This window comes from Durio zibethinus, chromosome 15 (assembly GCF_047325235.1).
Source record: "Durio zibethinus cultivar Kanyao isolate XHJ-2024 chromosome 15, ASM4732523v1, whole genome shotgun sequence".
Lineage (NCBI taxonomy): Eukaryota > Viridiplantae > Streptophyta > Magnoliopsida > Malvales > Malvaceae > Durio > Durio zibethinus.
In genome coordinates this window covers 4,004,455-4,025,118 of record NC_143176.1, presented here as the reverse complement: position 1 = coordinate 4,025,118, position 20,664 = coordinate 4,004,455, and the positions used below count along the sequence as shown (strand labels likewise).

Sequence of the window (20,664 nt, the reverse complement as noted above, 5' to 3'; positions counted from 1 at the left end):
CTTCGGATAGCATTATATTTATCATTCGATATTATGGAATTCTTATGGGAAACTACTTAAATTACGTTCTGATCAAAGATGAAATAAGTTATAAGGGGCTAAGCATCAAGCTCTATGAATCACTGTAGATTAAAATCTAGAAGTGATCAAGTTGATCATGATTCGTATCATTAGAAATAATGATAAAGATCTATAATTCTAACTAAGAATGTCTGTAACGCAAATCAAGCAGGAGAATTAATGCATAGTTCATACTATGGGATGTATTTGCATTATTATTGCATAAAATATTTTCTAACTGCAAGTGAATTTTTATTTTCTATTTTTAATTTTGTTGATATTTGAATAAAAAATTTAAAATATTTTATGGAATACTTTGTTAATAGGAGTGTCAAATTTCCATTGCATTCATGATCTCATGTTTACAAATCAAAATCAACAAAATTAAAAATATAATAGTAAAATTAAACGAAATTGAAAGTACAATCAAAATTCAATGAAATTAAAAGCACACAATCACAAAATTCAATATTGCCCCCTAATGCAATGATAAAATTCACCTTTTTTCCACTTTGATACTATTATTGCCATTTTCAAAAGAATTTAAATTCATTTTCTTGCAAGGGTTTTTATTAATTATGGGTTTTTTTTATTTCATCAAATAAATTTTAATTTTAAAAAATAAATAACCAATAATTTGAAAGGCAGGAAAAACAACACACATGTGCCATTTCAGGGAAAAACAGCAAATGATGCCGTATATGTTTGTAATCTAATCTATGTCTGTACGGACAAGTCTACTCTTCCACTTCCAAACTCACCCACTCCATTCGTAAACAAAAGCAACTAAACTCGCCTTAATCATCGTACACGTGTCCATAATTGGTCATCGGCTAAAACAGTCGAGCGCACTTGACATATCTCACACGCTTTCTGACCAAATCTAAAACTTCAAAATTAAAAAATTTAAAAAATAGTATATAATTAATCTATTTTTCTAGATCTTCTCCTTTTACTCGCTTCCAAAACAAACCCTCAAAACTTAGCCTTTGATCATAATTTTAGGGTTTATTTATTTCATTGTCAGATTCTTGATCATCCAAAACCCTAATTTTCAGATCGGGTACGTTTTAACCGCTTATTTAATTTTTGTTTTATAAAAAAATTGCAATTGATTATTTGATTGTATAAATTTTCATTGATTCTTGTTCTTTTTGGATTTGGTTTTAGGGTTTTTATTGTGTTAAAGATTGTATATTTCTTTTATGAAATATTCAATCTTTAATACTTTTTTGTGTCCTTGTCCCTCCTTAATTTAAATCTTATTATTACTGATAATGTTTAGCTTTGGTACCCTTGAATTGCTTATAGTGTAAAATGGCAGATACGCTCTTTAGATTTGATAAATATAATGAGTGTCCCCCTTTGTGACAAAGCTGATTTGGGTTCATGGTTTATGCTAGAAGTGAAGCAATTTATGTATGGTTCTATGGTACTTTATCTTTGTTTGGTTTTTGGATTGACCAAGGAATTCTAAATTTTTGCTTTCAGGGATGCTTGTTTGTGCTTTAATTTTTCTTTCCTTTTTTTTTTTTTTCTGTTGTTTTCTTTTTAGCAGCAAATGATGTGGTAAAATGTTTGTTTTGAGACATGTTGAGAAAGAACATGCTTATTTGATCTAGTAAAATGAAATCACTGGTGAATATTTGGCCTTGCAATGTAGGTCTGAGTGTTCTAGTTGTTCGGCTCTTTCTATCAGCTAAGGTTCATGTCTGTTCTTGACGTCCAAATACCTACTGCCTTTGGTAAGCATTTCTCCCTCATATTGATCTCTACCCCCTTATATGATTGCCTTGTTCATGGAAAATCTATCTTGCACGCGATGCTGTGTTGCTAGATCCGTTTGCTGATGCAAATGCTGAGGACTCTGGTGCTGGTGCCAAGGAGTATGTGCACATTCGAATTCAGCAACGGAATGGTAGGAAAAGCCTGACTACCGTCCAGGGGTTGAAGAAAGAATTCAGTTATAACAAAATTCTCAAGGACCTCAAGAAGGAGTTCTGTTGCAATGGCACTGTTGTCCAGGACCCTGAGTTAGGGCAGGTTTGTGTCTAACCTCCTAAGAAAGCAGCCTTGGCCATGTCTGTCTTTGTTCTCCATTGTTGAGTGTATTATTTACTTGGATCATTTGTAGGTTATTCAACTTCAAGGCGATCAGAGGAAGAATGTCTCTACTTTTCTTGTTCAGGTATCTGTCATTACCCTTTGGTTTAGATATTCTTAAAACTGACTAGAAGATTCAACATAGCAATTATCTTTATTTGCGTGGTTCATGAATGTACCGGGGAGATTCAGGTATGTTGTTCAAGTTCTTAATTACCATTCTCTTCTTTTTGTGAACAGGCTGGCATTGTGAAGAAGGATAACATCAAAATCCATGGTTTTTAAGTTGCCGTAGCAAAAATTTCTCCCAAGTTTAGCCTCCTGTTCCAAGCTGAAATCCTCCCTGATGAACCATTAGTTATATCTGTGCTGTTATATTATCTCAATGTTGGTATGATCCTAATATATGCTACGTCCTGTGTTTCTTGTTCTTTCAACTCTTGGCCTATTTGATGTTGAATGATAATGGAAACTATTATTGTTTCTCTTTCTCACATGGTTGTTGTTACCATCATCTGAAGCAAAAACAACTGTGAAAGTATTTTCCCTTTTTACATTTAGCGTGAGGAAGGGTTAGCATTTCGCAATTAGCGAACAAGTCCAACCAGTTGATTGATTTAGAGTCAAAATTTAAGTTTGTGGAGGAGATCAGCATTGTTGCTTGATTCACTTATATACACACTCCCTCCTTTTCTCAATAATATTTGGAGGACAAGTTTACCGAGGAAAGGTATAGCAATTGCATTATGAAAAAGGGTCAAGAGTGAGTTTCGTCATTGCTATTTTTATTTTCATCCGATAACAGCTGTAAATAATGAACCAAATATATTCTAAATGAATTGAATATAAACGGATGAATATTTATAATTTATTTGTTACTTTTAGAATTGTTCGAGTTTAGTAAAAAAATTGTTTTATTTATTTGAGATCAATTCGTTTAAATAATATGATGTTAGGACATTCGTGTCTAGTTTGATTAAATTAAACAAATTTATTCATAAATATTAAACGATTATATGCATAAACATGTATAAATAAACATACCAATATGAATATATTTATGAATAATAGATAAATTATAATAAAATAAATTTAAATAAATAAGTTTTAAATGAATAAATAAATATAAACAAAATCTAAAATAGAATTAATTCAAAAATAAAAATATACCTTTATTATTATTATTATTATAAATGAGAACGAATAATAAATTAATTTTAAATAAATTTATTTATAAATATAAATAAATTAAATAAAATTTTATTCGTATTCAATTTATATAATAAAAAAATACAAAAATATTATGCAAAATTTTTTGTTAAATTTAATAAATAAATATAAATAAATAAAAGTTTATTAAAAAATTTTTTGGCTTATATCCTTACATTCAAATCAATTTTATCATCTATCTATCTAAACAGAGTTTCAATCTATGATGAGAGATCCAACAAAATAAAATTGTTAAAAATTTATAAATCTATTTTGACATTCTAAAGTCCCCATCTTAGATTTGTAAACTTATGAATCTAATCTATAAAATAAAATAAAATAAAATAAAATAAACTTGGCTGGATTCATCTTATCTAGACCAAGAAAACATACGACATCCGCATGTGAACAATTTAGGATTGTCCCAGTTCCGAAACGTCGTCGGTTAAACCCTACCTCGAAACTTCTTATTTCTTACAATTTCCTCGTCCGTTGACTCAATTCTACCCCTCCAGCGGCGACTGCCTCCTTTCTCCTCATCTACACCACAACTCACGCTCACTCCTATCAATGGCCACGTGTCTATTGTCATCATCTCAAGCTTTTCCTAGCGAGTAAAGAATAGCCTCACGAGTATAATAATCCCATCACCTCAAGTTGCGTACAACCGCCGAAAATCCCCAAAAAAAGTCTTTTTCTTTTTTTTTTTTTCGAATAATTCACTGTCATATTTAATTTCATGAGAATCGATTGAATTTTACGGTCATTGTCATATTTAATTCTTTTTTATTTTAAATTAATAGATTATTTTCTTGGCCAAAAAAAATAATAAATTATTTTCCACATCTTTCCTTTTTAACTTCCTCTCCACCGCAGAGAAACGTCTCTAGAGACTCAGATTTTATCCGATTTTTAGGGCTTTCTTCATATTTTTCTGTTAATCGGAATTTCAATTCTCTAAAAAAGCCCTAAAATTCCCGGATCAGGTAACTTTTCAGCTGCAGCTTCTTCAATTTTTCCTTCAGATTTTTTTTTTTTGGGGTTAAAGATCAATTTTTTATTGGCCGTTGGTTGATCTAAAACTTTTCTGATCATGGGTTTTGTCTATATGATCAAGGTTTCTTTTTTTTTTTCTTTAATTTGTATGCGAATTGTTTATGTTTGCTTCAGATTAAGAATCTTTTTTGCCTGAAGAAAAGGATCAAAATTTAAGATTTAATGTTACTTTTTCATTCTTGTATGTAATTAGATTAGGTTGAAAATTTTTAATCTAAAATTGTTATTATTTAGTCTTTACATGTTTGGGTTTTTTGGTATACAAGTTTGTTCGTTTTATAATGTGATTTTTGGATTAAAGTTGTTGTTAATTCTTTAAGATTTGGTTCCATAGTGCATAAATTACAATTTTTTTGGATAAAATTCAGGAAGTCAAAGAGCAAATAGGGGTAACACATGTTAATTCGAGTCTGAGTTATTGGCTTATAGCGTACAAGTTTGAATCTTGTTATGGTTGTATGTTTCTTGTTTTCGATTTAGCCTATGCCTTTGGTTTTACAATGATCAGATGCTCTCTTTTTTTTTTTTTTTTTTTAATTTATTTACTTCCCATGAGGTTTGTGAGGCTTATGTTTGTTTTGTTTAACTTGTTGATGGAAGGGAATGAGATGTCCACTTTGGTTAATTTGGCAACCTGATTTTTGTTAATGTTTTACGGGAAAACTGTTCTTAATCTTTATGATGATATGTTATTTAAAGTTGAATCTGAAGTGTGTATTGCTTTACAACTTTAGGTCTCAGCTTGTGGTTGTTAGGCCTCTTTGATCAACTAAGTTTCATGTCTGATCTCGACGTCCAGATTCCTACTGCCTTTGGTATGCTTGGATCCTAACTTCTTGAGTTCCATTGTTTATCATTGTTTTTGATCTGTCTGTTGTCGTTAATATGGGTTTTGTATCGTGACTTTTATATTGTTGTGCTAGATCCCTTTGCTGATGCAAATGCTGAGGACTCAGGTGCCGGTGCAAAGGAGTACGTGCACATTCGTATTCAGCAGCGGAATGGTAGGAAAAGCTTGACAACTGTCCAGGGGTTGAAGAAAGAATTCAGCTACAACAAGATACTCAAAGACCTCAAGAAGGAGTTTTGCTGCAATGGCACTGTGGTCCAGGACCCTGAATTAGGGCAGGTATGTGTGTACCATTAAGAGGTTATTAACCTTGTAAATACTTCTTGTTGGTGCCTGATGGTTAAGTTTGTTATGTGGCTGTTTAAATTCAGGTTATTCAACTTCAAGGCGACCAGCGTAAGAATGTCTCCACCTTCCTCGTTCAAGTATGTACTTGTTATTGCTTCTTGGAACATTTAGATGTCATAGGTGACATCAAAGCCAAAGTGCATCTAATGCTGTTTGATGTTCAAGTTCCTAATCTTTGTTGTCTTTTTTCTTTTACCCAGGCTGGCATTGTGAAGAAGGAAAACATCAAAATCCATGGTTTCTAAGTTGCAGCTGTTTAAAGTTTTCTGCTGAGTCACCTGTCTTGTGTCAAAGCAGGAAATACTACCTGATTATGATATATCTATGCTGTTATATATAATCTCTATGTTGGTTTGATAACAACATATGCATCTCGTATTTCTTGTGCTTTCCAGTTCACTAGATTATGTACCGTTGGATGATTATAAAATCTATGGAAGCTTGTTTCTCTGTCATTTCAAGTGGCCTTTTTGTCATCGGATTATCTTTGTTCGGTTCATTTCATCACATCTGGATAAGCTTAAAATCACTTCAGTAATTGGTTGTATGGATCTTTAGAAAGTGATTGGTAGCCCTTAACTTCAGGGTTCAGGCAAGCCTGTCAAATGCCATGTCAAATTCGTATTTGACATACCCAAGAATTATGTCTTCGGGCAGGAAAAAACGAAGGCAAATGTATCATCTTTTCCATGATAAATATCCAGCCCAGCTGACCCAAAAAATGGCCAACCAGTCCAAGGAGGTCAAAAAAAATGTTGGAGCTTCTTTTCAATTTAAAATTTAATAAAGTCGGGTTAGATTAAAAGTAAGAGGAGGGTTCGGATAAAAAATAAGACAGGGTTTGGATTTCATTAGAAAAGGTGTAGTTGATTTTATTGCATCATTAATTAAATTTAAATGATAATTTTAATAAGATTTAGTTGACATAATTTTTTTTTAACACTTGTATTATAGTAATTTTTATTTTTATTTTTAATCTCATTAAAATCAATATTAAAATTTTTTTATAATTATATTATTATAATTTTTATTTTTATATTCAATTTCACTAAAATTAATTTTACCGTTCATTTAATAAATTTTTTTAAGTATACTAGCAAAATACCCTGTCCATTGTTAAGTATTATCTAGGATTATTTACTTGATTAGTTTTTATTGTAAAATTAATATTTTATTGTAAACTTTACCTGATCTAAAACAAAATAGATGGAAGGTAAAAAAAAAAAAAAGGGATAAAATGAAAAGTTATCTAATTTAAAGAAATAAAAAAGTGAGAAAAAATTAAAAGGAAAAAGCTAAGAAATAAAAAATAAAAGCTCTTCAAAGAGACATCTTCCAAGTGTGACAAAGTGCAAAAGATGACAAAAGACCACCAGAAAGTTCTTCAAAGATGAAACCTGCTTGACAGAGACAGTAAAGAAAAAGTGGGATCAGAGTGATTTGCCCACAGTTTGGCTGAAACTAAATGCGCCGTAGAGACCTGTTCTTTCTTGCCAATTTTGCATAAAACAGACAAACTGACCAGCAAAAAAGCGTCAAATCTTTCCAAAAGATATCCTACCAATTATAGTCCCTACAGATCCTCCACCTTTCCCACGTCTCCTCTCGGATTTTTTCTTCACTTCCTACTCCTATATTTTAACACCCTCTTCCCTTCTTTTGTGCTACATCTTCTCTCCAAGCTTCAAATTCAGGAACCCCAAAAACCAGAACCCTTTTCTTGTTTTTCTCAATCAATGGCGTCTTCCATTGCTACAACTCTCACACCCTATACTAAAGTGAACAGAAACAGTTCTCTCTTTGAGTCTGCCTCTTTTGGGGTTCCAATAACACCAGTTTCTTTTCATTTGAAACCAAAGTCTTCCTCTCCTTGCAATGCATCTGTTTCCATGTCTGCAGCACCTCCTCAGTATGATCTGAACGATTTCAGGTTTCTCCCTATCAAGGAGTCCATTGTGTCACGTGAGATGACACGTAGGTACATGATGGACATGATCACCTATGCTGACACTGATGTGGTGGTGGTCGGTGCTGGCTCTGCGGGGCTGTCTTGCGCCTATGAGCTTAGCAAGAATCCGTTCGTACAGGTTGCTATTGTTGAACAATCTGTTAGCCCTGGAGGTGGTGCGTGGCTTGGTGGACAGCTTTTCTCCGCCATGGTAATGTAAAATAATCAAATTGTGGGATCTCTTATGAAGTTTCTTTTGGTAACAACAATTCTGTATTTTTCTGATAATTAAGTGGATGTGAAACTACAGCATAGAATCTTAATACTGTTGCTGCATGACATACACTGCAAACCAGATCCATTCCATGTAGTATTAACAAAAGATTCTATGTTAATGAAGGTAGTGCGCAAACCAGCTCATCGATTCCTTGATGAACTTGGCATTGAATATGATGAAAAAGACGACTATGTAGTAATCAAGCATGCAGCCCTCTTCACATCCACCATCATGAGCAAGCTTCTAGCCCGCCCCAATGTGAAGCTGTTCAATGCTGTGGCGGCAGAGGACTTAATAGTGAAGGGAGGAAGAGTTGGTGGAGTTGTGACAAATTGGGCCTTGGTATCAATGAACCATGACACACAATCCTGCATGGACCCCAACGTGATGGAGGCCAAGGTGGTGGTTAGCTCTTGTGGTCATGATGGGCCACTTGGAGCCACCGGGGTCAAGAGGTTGAAGAGCATTGGGATGATTGATAGTGTGCCAGGAATGAAGGCACTGGATATGAATGCAGCTGAGGATGCTATCGTACGGCTGACTAGGGAAATTGTGCCTGGGATGATTGTTACTGGAATGGAAGTTGCAGAGATTGATGGATCTCCAAGAATGGTAATTTTCAATTAACATAATCATTATTATGTTGTTCTTGGACTTATGTTGAGTCAGGCAAAAGGCAGTGATATTACACTAAATTGTTATTAACATATTTACACTTTTTTTGCCAATGTAGGGACCAACATTTGGAGCAATGATGATATCAGGGCAAAAGGCAGCCCATCTTGCTCTGAAATCATTGGGATTGCCTAATGCATTTGATGGAACATCTGTGGGAAGCATTCACCCAGAGCTGATCTTGGCTGCTACAGATTCTGCTGAGAGTGCAGATGCTTAGTCTCTAGCAATAGCTGCAATGAGGACCCTAGCAATAACTGTAATGAGGAACCGGAAAAATAGTCATTGGTAGGAATGAAATGGCTCCTTTTTTTGATGGTTGATGTGATTATGTGGTGAGGTTTGTTAATAATGAGGGGTTTGCTGTCTAGACTCTCCTAGAACCTGATGGCATAAACTTCGCATTTAGTTTCTTGTTGTTCTTCTTGCCTTTAATGAGTACTGCTTTCTCTTCTTCTTTCTCTCCTCTCTACAACTTCCATAGATAAACCATTGCAAATCTCATCTCCTCCCCCATGAAAACCTGGGAATGTTCAGAAGTATTTGTAGAGTTTCACATACAAACATGTAAACTGTGCTGCAGGTCATTGTTTGCTCTCGAGTTTCTCTATAACTTTTGATCATGCCATCTGCACTTGTGAAATCAATGAAAGGGTTCTAAAACTCTTGAAACAACATACCTCAGGAAACATGAAATCATTAGCATCTAACTTGCTTAGGTTAATAGGCTACCAGGCTTTACTGCTTGAAAATATTGGGTTAAGATGAACTTCATTGTAACATTCATTGAAGGGAATGGAGTTGCAGATTTGAGAAACATGGAGTTTTTAATCAGATTTGTCACAAAACAATCAATTAAACATGGTACCACATTCATTATCTGTTTGAGAAAACCAGTTTTTGCCATCCCAAATCATTTGATTAGATAGTTGCAAAACTCATTTGACAAGTAAAATATTTAACTAGTCCAAACATTGGCCAACCGCAAAACGACATAGTTCATCAGCCACACGAAAAATAGAAACTTATTCCTTTCACTCTAAGAAATAAAACACCATTATTTAGCCATGTCCGAACCAGCCGCAAAAACTAGAGGAAGAGAATTTAGCTTGATTCTATGTCTCATTCCCTTCGCCATTATAATCCTTTCATCTCTAAACTTCATAGGGGTTCACTCAGAACTCCCTCCCCTCTCTCCCTTGCCGCGTCTTCCCCGCGCGGCAAACCCCTCTTTGTTTTCCTCTGCCTCTGATCATCAACCGACAAAAAGGAAAAGAAAAAATAAAAAAGAAAGCATCAAAAGTAAAAAAGGTTTAATAAAACAAAAGCAGGCATGAAAATGCCTTGGATGAAACTCTTATATCTTGCATTTCTCTTTATCCCTTTAAGAATTCAGCTATGTTATGGTGATCTTGCCGATGACTATAGCGATGATGAGCCAGCCCCGGGACCACCACCGGGCCAAGACAATTGTAATGGTGTATTCTTGAGCTACGCTTTCACGTCAAGGTCTAAAGAATATCCCCACGTCAAGAACGTTACAGCTCAATCATGGGCGTTTAACTCCATAGCCACCATAGTCAATTCTGGGACAGAAGAGGTAAAAGGATGGAAGATGTTTGTAGGGTTTCAACATAGAGAGATATTGGTGTCTGCAACCAACGCGATCGTTGTAGACGGTGCCGGAGATTTTCCGGTGGCAGTTGGGAATGGAACAACCATAGCAGGGTACCCCATGACGGACCTCAAGACCTCCATTGATACTGCTGGGGACTATAACCAGATTGCGGTGCAGGTTCACTTAACCGGCACGATGTTCGGGATGAAAGAGAACGCGATTCCAATGCCAAAGTCGATTAAGCTGGCTAACGATGGCTGGAACTGCCCTAAGCCTACTAAATATCGTAAGTTTTGTTTCAAGCATGGTATTGCATGATCAATTCATGGAAAGTTTTCAAAGTAAATTGTGTTTTATCTTGAACCAAATCAATGGAAGATTATATGGTTTTATGGGAAATTCCAGCCTTCGATTTTTAAACTTTTTTTTTTTTTTTTGGCTTTTTACAGCTACCTACATGCATGTATGTTGCAAAAAGAATCCCAAGTTCAAGGCCAAGTCTCCCAAGGGCAAGTACATGCCAAAGCAATATGGAGACCTCAACTTCATGTATGATGTTCTTAAAGCATATGAAGGTAGCTATGAGGCACAAGTAACCATGGACAACAACAATCTCTTAGGCCGCCTTGATCATTGGAACTTGACTTGGGAATGGATGAGGGGAGAGTTCATTTACTCCATGAGAGGAGCCTACACTCACAAAATCGATTACTCTGATTGCATTTTTGGCTTAGCTGGCCAATTCCTCAAGGACTTTGATTTTACTCCAGTCATGAATTGCCAAAAAAGGCCTGTGATTGCTGATTTGCCAGCTGATAGAGCAAATGATTCCAACGTTGGTAAGATTCCTTATTGTTGTAGAAATGGGACTCTCTTGCCACCATTGATGGATGAAAGCAAAGCAAGATCAATTTTCCAATTAAGGGTCTACAAATTGCCTCCTGATACACCCAAAACTGCTTTGTATCCACCTCAAAGATGGAATGTTACTGGGTTACTCAATCCTCAGTACAAGTGTGGGGCTCCAATTAGAGTAGATCCAACAGAATTTCCTGAACCAAGTGGGCTCCAGGCTACAGCAAGTGCTATTGCAAGTTGGCAAGTTGTCTGCAACATTACCAAGCCAGAGAAAAAGAAAACTAAGTGCTGTGTTTCCTTCTCGGCTTTCTACAATGATTCTGCCATTCCATGCAGTACCTGTGCTTGTGGCTGTGATGATATTGATACAGATACTTGCAATCCCAATGGGCGTTCAATGCTTCTTCCAGCAGAGGCTCTTCTTGTTCCTTTCGAAAACAGGACAGCGAAAGCTAAAGCCTTTGCCCATCTCAAGCACAGGACTGTTCCCAAAAAGTTGCCTTGCCCTGACAATTGCGGAGTTAGTATAAATTGGCATCTTAACTCTGATTACAAGACTGGATGGACGGCTCGGATCACCCTATTTAATTGGGGAGATACTCCATTTGAGGATTGGTTCACCGCTGTTGAAATGAAAAAGGCTTTCCCTGGCTACGAAAACGTCTATTCCTTCAATGGAACAAAGCTGAAATCCGTTAAGAATACAATTTTCTTCCAGGGTTTGCCAGGTTTGAATTACTTGGTGGCAGAGACAAATGGGACAAAACCACATGAGCCTAGAGTTCCTGGAAAGCAACAATCTATTGTTTCATTCAGAAAGAAACATACATCAGGAATAAACGTTCGACGTGGGGATGGGTTCCCTACAAAGGTGTTCTTCAATGGGGAAGAATGTGCACTTCCTGATGATTTTCCTAGGAGTGCAGGGCACAGCTCTCGAGTTTCCTTCATGGCTGTTATCTTCATATCTATCATGACTTTCTTGCTGATAACAGGCCGTTTCCATTGATGGTCATTGGAGATTTTTATTTTAGTTGTAGTGAATTAGCTTTGGTAAGATTTTTTTTTTATTCTTTTGATTTAAACTCAACATTTTGATCAACTCCATGGATCATGATGTAACTTTTATAACTAGAAATTTGATTTGATTTTTTTTTTTTTTTGTCTTCAATGCAAAAGACATGTTTATTAAATAAAATAGAGAAGTTTCAATGCATTAAAAGTGTGGATCCGTGATAAACGGTACCAAAATTTGTCAAACTCTTTATTAATATGAGCTCTCATAAGAGATATCATGCTCGAGATAAATCTGGACTTGGGTGAGTCTCTCTCCAAAAGGACGTAACAAAACGTTGCACAATTGGTGAGGAAGAATGTGATATTATGTCAGAAACGAAAATAGTCTTAGAATAAATCAAGCTTCTTTCTTCACTAAAAGAACATGAAAAGAACGTCTTTTGAGCTTAAATTAAAATTTTCCATTTTGCCAAGTATTATTTCCACTGCAATATATAAGCTTCAAATTTTGATCTTCTTTTTAAATCTGCACTTATACTCTTGTTAATATGAAGCAGATTCACATGGAAATTAGGAGTATGTTCTTGAATGATTTCGTCTTTATATAATTCTTTTCTCCTCATAACTTCATCAGAAAAAAAAAAAAAAAAAAAACCTCCATTAACTAAAGTTCCACTCAAGAAGGATTCTTCCCGAACAAGTATTATTTTTCTGTCTTGTTGACACCATTGTTAGGGGTTGAAGAATTTCAACCCTTCAATTTCTGTCATGTTCATCGTGAAGGAAATCTGCAACCCTTGTCCGTCATTCAACTTCTGTGACATGTTCATCGTGAAGGAACTCACAGTTTGCAGATTGAGTAGCAAAAAGGAGAAATGCAAGTAGAATATTTTTTGAAAAAATTTTCCCTTCTGAAAACTCATTGCCGTTTCTCTTGAAAATGATATGGAGAATTTATGCCTAAGCAGCTAATTTTCTTTCTATTTCATTGAAATTTGAATGATTATGAAACAAACACAAGATACATATTAATACAACTATGGATTCGTATGGAGATACCAGTAAACAATATTTTTGTACACAAATAAGGTGGAAGATTGTTATCATATACAACAATGGTTTCTATAGCAACATTTGATGGTTGGAGCAATTATAGAATTCATCTGGAAAACATCTCCGAGCCAGGATTATTCTGGAAGCATGTTATTATCTTCGGCCAAATCAAGTCATGGAATACGAGAAAAAAAAACACTCATTGTTTCTTGACTGGGTGGAAAACATCAGACGGTTTACCTTATGCTATGTCTTCTTGGCCTGTGGTCACAAAAATGAAAAGAGTTTGACTTCAAGGAGTTATCAGCAGAAGATTTCTCATGGAAGCAACCTCTGAAATGAAGCTAGGCACAAATGAATCATCTAGCAATGACATTGACATGTATGTGCACTCTAGGTACTACAGCTAACTATTCCACGGCTGCTATTTTTTGAGTTTTACATGATGAAGGAATTTAAAAGCTGTATCAAGATTTAGAAAGATGAAAGAAATAACATTACCTTTTTTAAATATTTCTTATGAAGTTTCATTGCTCCAGTGCAAGCTTTCTTAGCATCCAAATTTCCAGTCATGTCATTCAGAATCTGAAAAAGTTTAAAAACAAGAAAGGTAGAGCGTTAAGACAACATAAAACAGCTAGAAGTCCAGCAGTCCCAAGGGAAATACCAAAAGAAGAGTGTATATTAAGGTAAGGCTCCATCAGCACCGAAACCAATCAAAAATGTTTCACGGTTTTTGAAGGTGCTAATCGTGCATAGACACTTATTTCAGCAATGCATAATGGGCTGTGCCAGGTCAATTGTTGCTTAACATATATGTTTGTTTATAGACCGGTCTTATCATTATTCCCCATGTAAGCTCACCTTAACAACATCATCCAGGCCCCGAGCTTCTTGCAGTAGCTTTGAGCTCTTATCTTTTAAGACACTGGCAACAAGGAAAACAGAAATGGGGAGAGGGGCATCAGAGCTTTTAATTTTCATATTTTCTCTCTCATACTTCCCACACTGACGTGTTGATTTGGTTTTTCCTTTAGAACCCTCAGCCTTCTCAATATTTGATTCAGGTTCTTCATATAGAGAGAACAAGTCAGGATCATATTCCAGAGCCCACATCATCTGTAGAAAGTTTAGGTAACCAGACAAAGCAACTTTATGAGTACAATTCATGTGAAGCATGCCAAAACACAAAAGTACAGTTCCATAAACACAGGAATTGATTCATGCTGGTCGTCGTGAAATTGTACAGAGTGCTGAACATAACACAACCAAACATTTATACTTATCTTAGCCCACAAGTAATTACAAACTGTAAAACATCATCAAGGTGAAAATTATTTTCCTTCAATATCACTGGACAGATCACATCTGAATAGACACACTCCTACAAACAGCTTGATAACAATAAAAAGTTTTGATATCAAAGAACGGGTAGAAGCTTCTCAAGCGTATAAATGAGAAATTTCATAGGTCCTTCAGCTTTATTCCTCTGAAACCAGTCACATTAGAGATTAAAGAACTCGGTTTGGGTGAAGGATTTTTCTTCACTAGAATGTGCATCTAAATATTTCATAACAATCACTTGATAAGATTTATCATCAACTTATTTTTCTAAGATATGAAAAAGCCAAATCCATAAACAAACAGTTCTATAAAATCATAGGAATCAGAAATAATCACAAGCATTATGGAATTGTGTCTTGTTTCCAAGGAATGGTATCAGGTAATTCACAAAGCATTTTGCATACATTTTGAATTCAATAAGATCAGTCAAAGGATTAGAAGTGTTGAACATACCTCCCATAAATACAATGAATCACAAAATGAGAACTCTCGACGAAACAAAACCATTAGCATTCGAAAAGCAAAGAGATAGTCACCTCCACCCAGAGTCTCTGTAAACCAATATAAGAAAAAAAATTAATTATCTTTTAACAAGATCTGCAAAGAAAGCTCAATGCATAACATTAGAGAATGAAAAGATATAAATTTAATTTCATACCTAAGTGCTGATGAAGTTTTGGATCAATAACTTGAGTTACCGCAGCCAAATTACTAAGTTGTGTCTCTACCCCAACAGAACTCTCAGTGCATCTGAAATTTCCTCTCTTTAAGATTTAAAATAGGAACAAATATAATAAGAAACTGGTAACAAAGCTGAAAGCAAGAAAATCCTAGAAAAGAAGTTAAGAAATGAGAATGGTAAATCAAGAGTTATGTAACCGATCATACACTTTGTTCTATTTATTAGAAAAGCAGCAAGAACTTAGAGCAAAAGATGGAGAAACACTTCCTAAAAAGAGACAGTGCTTAGGAAAAAAGGACAAAACAAAACCCCTGTAACTTTCTCTTGGTATATTAACCAATTCTTTACCGTCAGACTTTCAGCATATGCAAATCTGCATTTTTTAGCTGTTCTGATATTACTCTTTAAATGAAGTAAATGAAGAGAAAACTGAACAGAATAAACAAGCTAGGTCTGACAAAATAAAGTAGAAGATCTATCCATGGAAATCACATGTGTCAACTAGCTATTAAGAAATGCATGCAATGGTATTTGGCAAATAAGAAAGATATAATAGTAAAATCTGCCATGGTGTACAGACAGGTATCAATATGTATATGTGCAAGCAAGTATAATGAATCGACGGGGAGGCAAAAAACATTCCCGTTACAAAGCGTGTAGAACAACTGAGTAGAAATTATTGGAGTAGGTAGTCTTGAAGACAACCAGTAGTTAAAGATAGAGTTGTCACATTCAATATATGTGAATCCTAAAAGGACCATAAGGATTAGGAGTTAGAATTCCACATAAAAAAGAAAAAGGAACTTAATTCTCAACTCCAGAAATACATAAACGCATATTTAATCCATTAGGAGCTCGAATTTAGGCCAATTCTGGAAAATAAACTTGGTGCATATGAAAAGATAAGCCATCATACCGCCATTTGCAATAAACAGAGTGGAAAAGAAAAGGAAAAAAAAAAGAAAAAAAGAAAGTTACCAATCTGCGCATCAAACGCTCAAAGCACCAAAATGCATCAGCTTCATCTTCAAGAAGAATAATCATGGGGGAGCAAAGATCACTCATTCCTGCTCAACATTATAATTGAATTTAGCTTTCAGAATTAGTATTTGATTACAAATTATATATAAAAAATTATTATTCCTTCTTTTACATAGAGAGGTAGAATGAATGGAGATTACAATAGACAGAGCTTTACAGCTATTATAATTTGTAACCCATTACCTATATAAAGACCACCTAACCATGCTGTTCTGGAAGTGAATGAAACTCTACAGTAGATCAACTTTCTTCCTTAATTTAGATTTATGTTGTTGACAAGGGAAAATTAATATAATACCAAAGAATGTGCAAGAAAGAGTAAGCACGTAGCATGTGTGTGGAGAGTTAGAGAGATATCAGAGAAGCATCTATAGTATGCCACGTCTTTGGGTATGATAAGGAGAGGGTTATTTACTGGGAGGCCTAAAAGGAAAATACCAGGAATAGGCAAGTTTTTTTTACCGCAGAATGGATTATGTGAAAAGTTAGTGGTAATAATAACAGTTGAATCTGATGAATAAAAGACCATGTTCAAAACACTAGCAAAATCTAGAAGTGATAACTAAATCTAAAGGCTTTTGTGATGGTTTTTAAACTTGTTAGACTATATTTTTATTCTGCCACCATAACGTTAAGCACATGCTACAGTCACATGCTAATGAAGTAAAATTAAGTGGCTTATTTTACAGTAAATAAATAAATAAATATATTCAAGGTTCAATTGATTGATGCAGTTAACAAATAAAAACTATAATCATCATTTAGAAAGAAAGATTTAAAGTAATTACTCACCTTGACAATAGCCAACATCTGTATCTATCCAGGCATAAACAGAGAGAATATCCCAAAGTTTTGACAAATTCTCTTGCTTCTCATAGAATACTAAAGTCCTGTCAGTGCGAATGACATCAAGACCTGACAGAAACATAAACACAAGGAATGTGGTCATGAGCAAGAGAAGAAAGCAACAAATAAAAGAGAGAAGTGCATTTGAAATAGAAAACATCAAACAACCTATTTGATGTAATGTCAGCATCCACTGGATTACTTTCTTGTCCAAAGGACCACGAATGGTTAGCTCCTTTACCATTTCAGTACTATTAGCATTTGCACCTGAATAATTCATCACATATTAATACCTGGTTTATTTCCCTTTTAGCAAACTATTATTTTTAAAAAGGTAAAGTGCCAGTTACTTGCCTGGATTTGTCTCTAAAAGCACTAAAGGGTCTTGAATAGGCTGACCATCTTCGGTGATGACAGGTGCTGTAACATATTTGCCACTTCCAATAACAGGAAAGATTTCACTACATTCATTCTTCCATCTAGCATATTGCACCCTGAGATAGAAATGAGAAAACAACGCTTAGAACATGACCTCCAGATGAGGAAAGAGATCCAGCAGAGAACTGATCTCTCAAAGATTCACTAGCCAAATAGTATCAAATTAAACAGGAAAAATGGACTACCTTTGATGCTGCCGTATCTGCTCCCTTTCATCAAATGTGCTCTTAGGATCATAACAGCCAAGTAGAAACTCCCAAACTTCTCCTCTAATTGAAGGATGGATCCCCTATGTTGGCCAAAAAAACATAATGCCAATAGAGAGAGGCTAAAACAAATAAGCAAAAATATGTACATGCATTTAAAAACCCATAAACATAGCCTCACACAACTTGATATATGCATATGCTCTTCCATGTATAAGATTTAATACATGTTAGAATATGCAGTCCAGCTGCGTTGCTGAATATAATATATATATCTTGGTGATGCTGCTTTCCAGCATGATTGATATAAAAGGTACATAGGACACAAATTGATGCATTAGTTTTTGTTATTTTGCATTGATAAACTATCCTTACTGTTTCATGGATACAATTAGCATGTTCTAGTCATTTATAAGCCCAATTATACGATATCAACATCAGGACCAATTCTCACCAATAGTCTAAATCAAAAGGGAAAAACAATTTACATTTGAATTCCAGTTTAGCTGTCTAATACATTTTTCTAAATTTACTGCAACTAAGATCTGCTAAAAAACTAAATTGTAGGTGGAAACAGTGCTATTTACAAAGGATATCAAGTAGGCAAACAACTGCATATAAAAGAGCAACCAAGTTGTCCATGTAGCTTTCAAGCCGGATTTATAAGGATGGCCATGATTTTGAATAATTACTCTGGAAACTTAAATATCCAATATATTTAGCAAAACTGCACTTTTATTTGAATCAATTGAACATGAATATGCACTTACCCCACGTTGGATTCGATGTAGAGTTTTGCCTATATCCAGATGCCCATCCGGAGAAAATGCAGCTTGCCATTTTCTTGCACTTAGAGTTTTACCAGGCTGCACAAGCAAATAAACAAGAAAGCATCTTTATTGAATCACAGCACTCTTTTTTTAACAATTACTGCAGAACTCAGCTTCATTTACCAAATCAACAAAGATAAAAAGGAACCACATTCTTTAAACTGGAAGCAGAAATCTTGGCCATGAAAAACATTGACTTGAAATTGAATTGATCATGATAAGAAACCATATTCTAATCCAAGTTCATTGCCTACAATTTTTAACTATACCATTTTAAATATGTATAAATTCAAGGTCAAATCCAAATGAACAGGGAATGCTAAAATTCAATCAAATTAAAACCAATAATAAAGCAAAAAAAAAAAAAAAAACTTTGATCCAAAAAATAAACATCAATTTGATCCAAATTTTCTAGTAAACCCCATGGCATAAAATATGCTTCCTTCCGATAACTACTTAAACATTGATCCAAATTTTCCTTTTTTTTTTTTTTTTCAATTAGTAAAAACAAACCTTGATCTTAAATCTGGTGATTGGAACATCAGTGCATTCAGGCCGAACCTCATAATAAGAATCAGCAGGTTCTGCAGGAACCCCCCACATTTTCCAAGAAAATATAACACAAAAGAAAAATAAAAAGTTTATTTTTTCCCTTTTTCCAGCTAAAAAAGGCTTTTCTTTTTCTTCTTTGCAGCAGCACAACCAAAAGCCGGAAGCTTTGAATAGAAGAAGAAAAACCCAGAAAGGAAAAACCAAAGGAAATGCAGAGGAAGGTTGAGAAAATGGAGGGTCCAGCCAAGTCAAGCTCTTCAAAGCACAAAAAACGAGAAAAAGAGTCTTGGACTTTTTATTTTTTTACAAAAATAAAACAAAAGAACACTTTTTTGGGGGTAATTATGGGTTTATTTGGTCGGTGGTGGACCTGGTGGTGGTGGTAGCCATGGTTGGTGGTAGAAAGTTGACATCTCACAAACAAAAGAACATCAAAAATAAAAAATAAAAAAAACAATTGGCCGTTTTATGCGTTGATATTAACCGTCTCCCTCTTGTTTCTCTGTCTTTATCTAAATTTAACTGCTACTTCTCATTTTTTTGTACTAAAAATTAAACCCCAAAAACAAAAACTTAATCCTGCTGAAATTTTAAAGCTTTTTACATGTTTATATTTTGACTTGATTTTTTTATTTTTTTATATTTTTAATGTTTTACATATACAAATAAAAAAATTAACAGATTTGCCGGACTCTCAATGAACTAAAAAAGACCAAAGTGAACGACAACAATGGATGATGAAGATTTGAAGGGACTACTTTTGCTTTCATCCTCTTACTGACGCAATGTAAATGCGATTATAGGAAGTCAATGCGTTCTGGTGGCGCGTGGTTGAAAAGCGCTGACCGATTCTGCCTTGTAAGGTGTGGTAAAGTGCCGCCCACGTTCATTACCAAGACCAAGACAAGAGTGATGGTAAAACTTACTAGAACTATAACATATTGACTTTGACTCCAAAAAAAATGGTGGTTTATCTGAGTCCTAAATTTGAGTGATATTGTCCTAAAATGAAATCTAAAAGCCTAAAATCCTGCAATTATCACATTTTGTTCAAGTAAATCTTTGGATTCATTTACATATAAGCTTAATATTAGAAACAAACAATAAAATTTTTTTGCTATTAATAAATTTTTTTTCCGGTTTTTTGATATGTTTAAATGAAATTTTTTTTTAAAAAAATTTAAAATTGATAAATATAAAAAATTTATAAATATTATTATTTAAATTTTAAATTTATTAAATATTATTTTTTATAATAATTATATGAATTAATTTTTTTATAAGAAAAATTTGAAGGTAAATAGGTTATGCAATCTTTCAAGTCAAAAAAAATATATTGTATTTGATAGTTTAAGACAGATGATTTTAAATTGTGCATTCGATATAATCTTAATAAGTGATCTTAGATAAGATTCAAACTTAAAATTTTTTCATTAAAAAAAAAAATTTTAATCGATTAAACTAACAACTTATTGATATTACATAAATTAATTAAATTTGAATAACAACTACTCTCTTAAACAATGAAATTTTGAGGGTAATGAAACTATTTGGTGGGAATAATTATTGCATTTTATTGTTCAATTAATTGATTGGTGGTAAGGAGAAAAATGGTTTGGTCATGGAAATAACTGCATAGGGTCCCTTAAAATT

General features: G+C 34.2%; 5 protein-coding genes across 5 annotated transcripts; 4 read left to right on the top strand and 1 right to left on the bottom strand.

The window, feature by feature from the left end:
- The first annotated feature begins 965 nt into the window (after window positions 1-965).
- Window positions 966-2,657, top strand: LOC111301630 (protein translation factor SUI1 homolog 2-like). Its single transcript, XM_022897436.2, has 5 exons — window positions 966-1,123; window positions 1,724-1,805; window positions 1,898-2,103; window positions 2,195-2,248; window positions 2,404-2,657. The coding sequence occupies exons 2-5, from the start codon at window positions 1,769-1,771 to the stop codon at window positions 2,446-2,448; spliced, it is 342 nt and encodes a 113-aa protein (XP_022753171.1). The 5' UTR covers window positions 966-1,123; window positions 1,724-1,768; the 3' UTR covers window positions 2,449-2,657.
- A 1,518-nt stretch (window positions 2,658-4,175) lies between these two features.
- Window positions 4,176-6,081, top strand: LOC111301629 (protein translation factor SUI1 homolog 2). The gene is made up of 5 exons (XM_022897435.2): window positions 4,176-4,358; window positions 5,163-5,243; window positions 5,352-5,557; window positions 5,650-5,703; window positions 5,827-6,081. The coding sequence occupies exons 2-5, from the start codon at window positions 5,207-5,209 to the stop codon at window positions 5,869-5,871; spliced, it is 342 nt and encodes a 113-aa protein (XP_022753170.1). The 5' UTR covers window positions 4,176-4,358; window positions 5,163-5,206; the 3' UTR covers window positions 5,872-6,081.
- A 1,078-nt stretch (window positions 6,082-7,159) lies between these two features.
- LOC111301627 (thiamine thiazole synthase, chloroplastic-like) lies at window positions 7,160-9,124 on the top strand. Its single transcript, XM_022897434.2, has 3 exons — window positions 7,160-7,785; window positions 7,975-8,463; window positions 8,585-9,124. Exons 1-3 carry the CDS (start codon window positions 7,363-7,365, stop codon window positions 8,744-8,746), a joined length of 1,074 nt encoding a protein of 357 aa, XP_022753169.1. The 5' UTR covers window positions 7,160-7,362; the 3' UTR covers window positions 8,747-9,124.
- Window positions 9,125-9,692: 568 nt separating this feature from the next.
- Window positions 9,693-12,216, top strand: LOC111301626 (COBRA-like protein 10). Its single transcript, XM_089744413.1, has 2 exons — window positions 9,693-10,430; window positions 10,594-12,216. Exons 1-2 carry the CDS (start codon window positions 9,860-9,862, stop codon window positions 12,009-12,011), a joined length of 1,989 nt encoding a protein of 662 aa, XP_089600539.1. The 5' UTR covers window positions 9,693-9,859; the 3' UTR covers window positions 12,012-12,216.
- A 749-nt stretch (window positions 12,217-12,965) lies between these two features.
- On the bottom strand, window positions 12,966-19,572 carry LOC111301625 (rab GTPase-activating protein 22-like). Its single transcript, XM_089744414.1, has 12 exons — window positions 18,973-19,572; window positions 18,400-18,495; window positions 17,609-17,712; window positions 17,340-17,479; window positions 17,154-17,252; window positions 16,932-17,054; window positions 16,077-16,165; window positions 15,075-15,180; window positions 14,870-14,967; window positions 13,937-14,191; window positions 13,574-13,657; window positions 12,966-13,333 (listed from the first exon to the last, which is right to left on the bottom strand). Exons 1-12 carry the CDS (start codon window positions 19,060-19,062, stop codon window positions 13,319-13,321), a joined length of 1,299 nt encoding a protein of 432 aa, XP_089600540.1. The 5' UTR covers window positions 19,063-19,572; the 3' UTR covers window positions 12,966-13,318.
- Window positions 19,573-20,664: the final 1,092 nt, after the last annotated feature.

Coding starts and splice junctions, on each gene's coding strand:
- LOC111301626 (XM_089744413.1), top strand. CDS start 9,860: ATGAAAATGCCTTGGATGAAACTCTTATATCTTGCATTTCTCTTTATC. Junction 10,431..10,593: donor CCCTAAGCCTACTAAATATC/GTAAGTTTTGTT, acceptor GGCTTTTTACAG/CTACCTACATGCATGTATGT.
- LOC111301630 (XM_022897436.2), top strand. CDS start 1,769: ATGTCTGTTCTTGACGTCCAAATACCTACTGCCTTTG. Junction 1,806..1,897: donor CCAAATACCTACTGCCTTTG/GTAAGCATTTCT, acceptor CTGTGTTGCTAG/ATCCGTTTGCTGATGCAAAT. Junction 2,249..2,403: donor TCTCTACTTTTCTTGTTCAG/GTATCTGTCATT, acceptor TTTTGTGAACAG/GCTGGCATTGTGAAGAAGGA.
- LOC111301627 (XM_022897434.2), top strand. CDS start 7,363: ATGGCGTCTTCCATTGCTACAACTCTCACACCCTATACTAAAGTGAAC. Junction 7,786..7,974: donor GACAGCTTTTCTCCGCCATG/GTAATGTAAAAT, acceptor ATGTTAATGAAG/GTAGTGCGCAAACCAGCTCA. Junction 8,464..8,584: donor TTGATGGATCTCCAAGAATG/GTAATTTTCAAT, acceptor TTGCCAATGTAG/GGACCAACATTTGGAGCAAT.
- LOC111301625 (XM_089744414.1), bottom strand. CDS start 19,062: ATGTGGGGGGTTCCTGCAGAACCTGCTGATTCTTATTATGAGGTTCGG. Junction 17,713..18,399: donor TACATCGAATCCAACGTGGG/GTAAGTGCATAT, acceptor TGGCCAACATAG/GGGATCCATCCTTCAATTAG. Junction 17,253..17,339: donor GCTTTTAGAGACAAATCCAG/GCAAGTAACTGG, acceptor TGAATTATTCAG/GTGCAAATGCTAATAGTACT.
- LOC111301629 (XM_022897435.2), top strand. CDS start 5,207: ATGTCTGATCTCGACGTCCAGATTCCTACTGCCTTTG. Junction 5,244..5,351: donor CCAGATTCCTACTGCCTTTG/GTATGCTTGGAT, acceptor TTGTTGTGCTAG/ATCCCTTTGCTGATGCAAAT. Junction 5,558..5,649: donor AGGACCCTGAATTAGGGCAG/GTATGTGTGTAC, acceptor GTTTAAATTCAG/GTTATTCAACTTCAAGGCGA.